The following is an 8,470-nucleotide window of genomic DNA, read 5'->3' on the forward strand; positions in this document are numbered from 1 at the left end:
AACTTAATGATTTAGAACCTGAAAACACGAAGAACACCGTAAAACCGGACATACGCCGTTGTAGTAAAATCGGAGTGGGTTGAAAAAATAAAAACTATCTTAATCTTTGAATTTGAAGTTTGTTTTCCGGAAAAATGATATTTCATATGAACATGATACTATATCCAAAAATCATGGTTAAACTCAAATTGGAAGTATGTTTTTCAAAATGGTCATCAAGATGTCGTTCTTTCGACGGAAATGACTACCTCTTTCAAAAATGACTTGTAACCTGTATTTCCGACTATAAACTTATACTTTTTCTGTTTAGTTTCATAAATTTCAGTTCATTATGAAACCATAGCAACTTGATTCACTCAAAACGGATTTATAACGAAGAAATTATGGGTAAAACAAAATTGGTTAGATTTACTAGTTTAGCTACGAAAATTTTATAACAAATCTATACTAACCATAACTTAACTAACTTATATTGTATTATACATGTTATCTAACATATATTATGTAATCTTGATAGACCATAGACACGTATACAATGTTTTGACATATCATATCGACGTCATCTATATATATTATTTGGAATAACCATAGACACTCTATATGCGGTAATGCTCGAGTTAGCTATACAGGGTTGAGGTTGATTCCAAAATAATATATATACTTTGAGTTGTGATCGAGTCTGAGACTTGTATACACTGGGTCGTGGATTGATTCGAGATAATACATATTGATTTATTTCTGTACTACTAACTGTAGACAACTAATTGTGGACTACTAACGTTGGACTGTTAACTTAACAAATTTAAATCGTTAAAAAGTAATAAAAAAATGTTGTTAATATATTTCGATCATACTTTAATATATATGTATATATTTGTTATAGGTTCGTGAATCGACCCGTGGCCAAGTCTAATTCTCGACGAATTGATAATATGTGAAAGTGAGTTATAGTCCCATTTTTACTACCAAATATTTGCGGGATGAGAATACATGCAGTTTTATAAATGTTTTACAAAATAGGCACAAGTATTTGAAACAACATTCTATGGTTGGATTATTAAACCGAATATCACCCTTTTTAGTCTGGTAATCTAAGAATTAAGGAACAGAAACCCTAATTGACGCGAATCCTAAAGATAGATCTATTGGGCCTAACAAACCCCATCCGGGTTACGGATGCTTTAGTACTCCGATTTTATCATGTTCGACGAGAGTCCCGAAACGATGGGGATATTCTAGATGCAGTCGGTTACCAGGTGTTCACCATATGAATGATTTTTAATTCGCGGGTTACGCGTATTATTTTGTACACGGGTTATGTGTGCGGTTATAATTGAAATCTTGTGGCCTATTATTATTATTATTATTATTATTATTATTATTATTATTATTATGATTTATGATAAAGATTAAACCTATAACTCACCAACATTTTTGTTGACGTTTAAAGCATGTTTATTCTCAGGTGATTATTAAGAGCTTCCGTTGTTGCATGCTAATTAAGGACAAGATTTGGAGTCAGCATGCTTGTATAATATTATTTGAAAACTGCATTCGGAAAATAAATTATTGTAAAATATTATTGTGAACCATTATGTAATGGTCGTGTGTAAACGCTATATTTTTTATTATCATTACTTGATCATCTACGTAATGTTTTTTAAACCTTTATCGATAAAATAAAGGTTATGGTTTGTTTTAAAAATCGAATGCAGTCTTTGAAAAACGTCTCATATAGAGGTCAAAACCTCGCAACGAAATCAATTAATATGAAACGTTTATAATCAATATGAACGGGACATTTCACAATGTATAACCGTGGGTATGGTTAACATTTTTTTATTAACCGCACTTTGTGATTGGTTACCATTTATTTCTTCGAGTGTTTTCACATCAACATAATGACATTCATCATAAAGTGTCTTTTTTAAATTTTTATATTTTTATGTGATCTTAATGTTTGAAATTTTTTTCAAAAAAAACAAAAATAAATTACTTTCTCAAGAAAAGTGCTTCCCTTTTGATGATGACCTGAAGATCTCCATAGACTTTGCATTGGAGAAAATTAAAAAAACAAAGAAAACTTAGTGTATTTACACGGACTGAACTCAAGTCTACTGTGATTATTTAAGTTTTTTTTTTATGCCAAGTTCCTTATGAATTATATATATATATATATATATATATATATATATAGGGGGAGATTAAGGGATAAGCACCAAATTGGGGATAAGGGGATAAGTGAATCCTGGTCGCAGATCTCATCTAATTAAAAAATAACACGGAGGGGCGGTTTTGTCCAAACATAAAATTTTTAATAATTATTAATTATAATAATATAAAATAAAAAATAACGAAAAACGAGAAATTAGGGTTTTTCTTGAGATCGAAGCATTCATTCATTGTTTCATTCAAAATCCAAAAGATCGATCGCGATACGAATTCAGAAATTCAAATCTTAAAAATCGAAAAGAAAATTGAATGTAAATCAATCGCGACAAGGTATATTCAACATTCAGTAAGAAAATATATTCTGATTACGTGAGACATTTAAGATTCATATTCATTCATTTTTTAAATCCGTATGAAAAAAACTACTGATGAATGGCGAAGAAGATAGAAAAGGAAAAAAAACCAGCAGATAAAGGGAAAGGTAACGCAAAAAATTTCAAAAAATAGGTACGAATATGTTATGATATTCATATTGAATCATATATTTATATTAAATTGAATGCATCAAACTGTGAATTTTTGTTATGTAGCTGATAGATTCAGATATAAAAACATTCAGTTGGACCTGTGAATGTATTGATTATATAACATACAATTGATGTATTTTAATAATCATCATAAAACTATATATTCATATTGAATTGTATGTTAACACATCGTACTTTTTATCTGAAAAAATGAATTGAAACTCGAAAAATAGAAAATTATAACATACGTCAGATGTATGTTAAAGTAGCTGATAGATTCATATATAAAATCATTCAATTGGACTATATGAATGTATTGATTATATAACATACAATTGACATATGTTAATAATCATGATAAACTTTATATTCATATTGAATTGTATATTTATATTGAACTGAATACATCATACTGTTTATATGAAAAAATGAATTGAAAATGATAACATACATCAGATGTAAGTTAAGTAATTGATGTATGTTAATAAAACAGTATGTATGGATTAAAAATTTGTTGAATCGTATTAACATACATTTAATGCATCAGATGTAAGTTAAGTAATTGATGTATGTTAATAACACTTGAATTCCTTTTTGATATAAACATGATTAGAAACAACACAGGGATCACTAACAAGAGTATCAACAGCTAATCTTTTAGGAACACCCGACCTGATACACCTGAACACAACGTAATTGATAGTACCATCAGCCAACCTATGAAATAAAGCTTTCTTGACATCAAATCCAGCAAATTCAGCATAACTCTCATAAAAACGCAAGAAATGATTATAAGAAGGATAAACAGAATCAACAACAGGCTTTAATGCATCAGGAACTACTGGAAACCATAACCTAGAACCATTTGGAGTTCGATGCTCAACTGAACTCAGTATATGATTATATTCATCAATAACAGGGGAACCATTCAGAACATCTGTGAGGAAAAAAACATAAGAACAATAAAATATTAACATACATGTGATGTACGATAATAAGTAACACGAGAACATGAAAAAGTAATAAAAGTTTTGGATCAAAAAGTAAAATGCATCTGATGTATGATAACATCTAAAGATAAAATAAATAATGTATAGGTATTAAATAATAACATACATATGATGTATGTTAATATATTGATAAAAACAGTATTGTATTAAAGTAAAATGCATCTGATGTATGATACATCTAAAAGATAAAATAAATAATGTATAGGTATTAAACAATAACATACATATGATGTGTGTTAATATATTGATGAAAACAGTATTGTATTAAAGTAAAAAGCATCTGATGTATGATAACATCTAAAAGATAAAATAAATAATGTATAGGTATTAAACAATAACATACATATGATGTATGTTAATATATTTATGAAAACAGTATTGTATTAAAGTAAAATGCATCTGATGTATGATAACATCTAAAGATAAAATAAATAATGTATAAGTATTAAACAATAACATACATATGATGTATGTTAATATATTGATGAAAACGGTATTATATTAAAGTAAAATGCATCTGATGTATGATAACATCTAAAGATAAAATAAATAATGTATAGGTATTAAACAATAACATACATATGATGTATGATAATATATTGATTAAAACAATATTGTAGTCTATAAAAATTGAGAATAAAACTGTAACATACATTCAGTGTTGTAAATCTCCCGAGATCTCCCCGATATCTCCCCCGAGATCTCGTTTTTAGAAGGCAACCGAGACGAGATGTTCATCTCCCGAGATTTCTCGGTCAACAGGGTCAAACTTAGTCATAGCCATAATTTCTCGGATTTTCTTGCTAATTTGTAAGATTTTCTTCTAAAATTCGTAATTTCTAAGATTTTCTCGCTCACTTCTCGGATATTTTTGTAAAATCTCGTAAAAAAAGTATATAAATATACATATATTTATGTTTTTATGTATAATTTTATTAAAAAAAACTATGAAGTCAACGTTCGAGATCTCCTCGAGATTATTCCGAGATGCCGAGATCTCCCTAAAAAGTCTAAACGAGATCTCCCCGAGATCCGAATTCTCCAACCTTGCATACATTGAATGAATGATTGTATAAAAAGTAAAATATAAAACACAAAAATAAAAAATAAAAATAGATGAAAATTAAATAATTATAAAACTTACCAGATGAATCAGCAATATCGACTCCAGAAACATTAGGAGATACAGGATAATTAACACTTATCGAAGAAACTGAATCAACTACAGAATAATTGGATGATGAAGCCATTGAATGAATTGAGGTAGACGACGGAGAATGAACTATAAAACGATCGATTGATGATCAATAAATTGAAGGATGACGACGATGAAAAAATGAATTCAATATGAAGGAGGAGGACGATGAAGAATGAATTCAAAAAACAAACAACTGGAAATTGAATTATTAACTGATCAGTAATTTAAAAAATAATAAAACGAAAAAGAAAAAGAAAAATATAAAAAGGAAAAGACACAAATACCCTTACCTCTGTAAATTAGCTTGAACGGAAAATAAAACAAGAGAAGAAAGAAGAACAGCGGCGATGAGAGAAGGATGACAAGATCGACGACGCGGAGCTGCTTATCCCTTTATCGCTGGACATACAGCTTAGCGCTGGATCGCAACCCTATATATATATATATATATATATATATATATATATATATATATATATATATATATATATATATATATATATATATATATATATATATAGGGTCAGGATCAATGGGGAAGTAACCAATCGGGGGAAGCAAAATTTTTTTTTTTTCGTTTTTTTTTTGAATTTTTTTTCCCGGCATCAAGATCACACGAAAATATGAACATTTAGAAGATTCACTTCGTGATGAATGTTATTATTTAGGCGGGAAAACGATCGACAAAAATAACATTCAAGATAATATTGTTCGTGAAGAATATGAACGTTTTTTTTCCATGTTTTGTGAAGTAAAATTTAGCCCGATTTAGAGTTTAAGGTTTAGGGTTTAGGGTTTAGGGTTTGGTGTTTTGGGTTTATGGAGTTTTGGGTTTATTCCATAAACCCAATACACCAAACCCTAAACCCTAAACCCTAAACCGTTCGTGTTAAAAACTAAATCTAAATCCTAAATCTAAACCCTAAATCTAAACCCTAAACCCTAAATTTCTAAACCCTAATATCTAAACCCTATAAACCCTAATGTCTAAACCCTAATAGCTAAAACCTCAAAATACGCTCGAAAAACACGATAATTGTTATATATTACTTCTTCGAGCGTTTTTCCGCCAAAATAAAAACATTTATCACAAAGTGTCTCTACTAAATGTTCATATTTTCATCTCATCTATACTGTTCGTGAACAAAGTTTTTTCAAAAAACGAAAAAAAAAAAAAAATTTTGCTTCCCCCGCTTCCCCCCGAATGGTTACTTCCCTCTTGATCCTACCACTATATATATATATATATATATATATATATATATATATATATATATATATATATATATATATATATATATATATATATATATATATAATCACCCTAACTCGCATGGGTATAAATAGTCGTCCGAATGATCATTTGAAAGTATCACCATTAGTCGTCCGAATGATCATTTGAAGTATCACCATCTTTTCTATCTTCTTTAGTATCTAGCTCATTATATTTGAAGCTTGATCAGTAGCAATTGCTATGAAGATTGAAAAACTATCCACCAAATTAATCAAACCTTTTGTTCCAACCCCTCCAACACACAATCAATACAAGTTAGGACTTATAGATGAGTTTTTTGTTGGCATAAATGTAGGTAGTGTACTTTTCTTCTCCAAAAATAGCAATGACAACCTAAAGTCTGTTGCTCGTCTTGAAAAATCGCTAGAGAAAACGTTAACACGATTCTACCCTTTGGCAGGTAGATACGACGACCAAACTAAAACAATTAATTGCAATGACAAAGGTGTTGAGTACATTTCCGCCAAAGTTAACATCAAACTTGAAGATGTTATTGTTTCTGAAGGTGATGTTAACTTCATTGATGATTTCATTCCATCCAAAAATGGAGTTGTTGATCAACTTAACGATCCGTTATTCACAACTCAAGTGACCACTTTTGAGTGCGGAAGTTTAGCACTTGGTGTATGTGCATCACACATGATAGTTGACGCTTCAACACTCAGCACGTTCCTAAACGAATGGGCGGTTGCTAATCGCGAAGAAAATGAGATTGAATCAAATGGACGGCCTGGATTCGATCCCTCCCCGTTACTCCCTCCTCGTGGCTTACCTCCTTTTCGACTACCAATTACTAACGACGATGTGTCAACTAAATACATAAGAAAGAAATATTCATTCAATGAGTGTGTCATATCAAACTTTAAAGCAAACAGAAGTAATAACACAAGTCAATGGTCAAAGGTACAGTCGGTATCAGCGATCTTATGGAAGGCTTTCATAGCGGTTGATCGTGCAACATACAATTGTCGCAGAGAGTCTGTATTGATCCAGCCAATTAACCTAAGGGGGAGAATGGCATCCTTCATACCAATAAATGCCTGCGGGAATATTTGGTCGTATTTTCCCACAAAAGCTACGACTGATGAAACGACTGAAGAATTAACGGATCTTTTGTGTGATTCGCTTAAGAAAACCATAAGTGACTGGTCAAAGGTGTACCATGACAACAAAGCAGGACAAATGAAGATTTTGAATGGCTTGATACAACTAGGAAGCGTAGATATGCAATCGACTAATGTGAGTGGCGTAACGAGTTGGTGTAAGTTTCCTTTTTATGAAGCTGACTTTGGTTTCGGAAAGCCAACTTGGGTAGTCCCGGGATCATTACCAGTACAAAATTCAGTGTTTGTTATTGATGATTCACAAGGTAACGGGGTCGAAGCGTATGTATTGTTGGATGTTAAAGATGTTCCGATTTTTGAAAAAGCTTTAGAGGTGAAAGATTACACTTCTTAAACAGAAGGCTTTCTGTTGATTTATTCATCTAGCTACTTGTGTGTTTTGTTGGTCTTTTATTTGTGTGTATCCCTTTATGTGCTTTTCGGGAATATGTTATGAACCTAGCTGTCAATAGTTGAGATTAAATGTTTTAAATCTGTGTTCTGTGATTAGGAATAAAGGAACATATATGAATTAATAATGATGTGTTTTTTGATGAATATGATCCATAAGTTCAATTAAATTATCTGTTCACTCTTTGCCTATTGAAAAGATGGGAGATGCTACATCGTATTGGTTGTTCAAATATTTTACTGGATCATTTTCTTAATACAAGAACTGCATAGAGTTTTATTGATTACATGTGTGTTCATTATGTTCATTATTCGGTTTTCGGTTATAAATTTTATCGGTTTATTCGACTCAGTTTTGTTCGGTTTTGAAAACCCAATTGAAAATCGAATTTAAATTCGGTTCTGTTTCAGCTAACATAAATACACCATAATTTAACGAAAATAATCGTAACAAATCGATAATAAATTCGACTTTGATTTGAAAATCGGTTTTCGTCGATATATTTATAATCTAATAGATTCCTAGTTGAATTCAGTTTTTATTAAAGCGAATTCGAAACGTAAAAATCAAAAGCCGAACCTAGAACCGAATTGATAATTTGAAAATCTAACCAAAACTAAATACCCCGCACCAAATTTAAATTTGAAAACCGATCCAAAAATTTCCATTTGGTTCGTTTTTTCGTGTTAATCACATTGAAACCAAAAATTGAACACCCCTAAGTCCATTGCTTCGGCATACAAAAGATAATCTA

At 30.4% G+C, this 8,470-nt stretch overlaps 1 protein-coding gene across 1 annotated transcript; it reads left to right on the plus strand.

Annotated features, from left to right (window-relative positions):
- The first annotated feature begins 6,275 nt into the window (after nt 1-6,275).
- On the plus strand, nt 6,276-7,861 carry LOC139872856 (pelargonidin 3-O-(6-caffeoylglucoside) 5-O-(6-O-malonylglucoside) 4'''-malonyltransferase-like). Its single transcript, XM_071860787.1, has one exon. The coding sequence runs from the start codon at nt 6,382-6,384 to the stop codon at nt 7,657-7,659; it is 1,278 nt and encodes a 425-aa protein (XP_071716888.1). The 5' UTR covers nt 6,276-6,381; the 3' UTR covers nt 7,660-7,861.
- The last annotated feature ends 609 nt before the right edge of the window (nt 7,862-8,470 follow it).

The sequence above is a fragment of the Rutidosis leptorrhynchoides genome, chromosome 10, assembly GCF_046630445.1.
Source record: "Rutidosis leptorrhynchoides isolate AG116_Rl617_1_P2 chromosome 10, CSIRO_AGI_Rlap_v1, whole genome shotgun sequence".
In the NCBI taxonomy this organism is placed as follows: Eukaryota; Viridiplantae; Streptophyta; class Magnoliopsida; order Asterales; family Asteraceae; genus Rutidosis; species Rutidosis leptorrhynchoides.

Excerpts from the sequence above, each read along its gene's own strand:
- LOC139872856 (XM_071860787.1), top strand. The coding sequence starts at position 6,382 with ATGAAGATTGAAAAACTATCCACCAAATTAATCAAACCTTTTGTTCCA.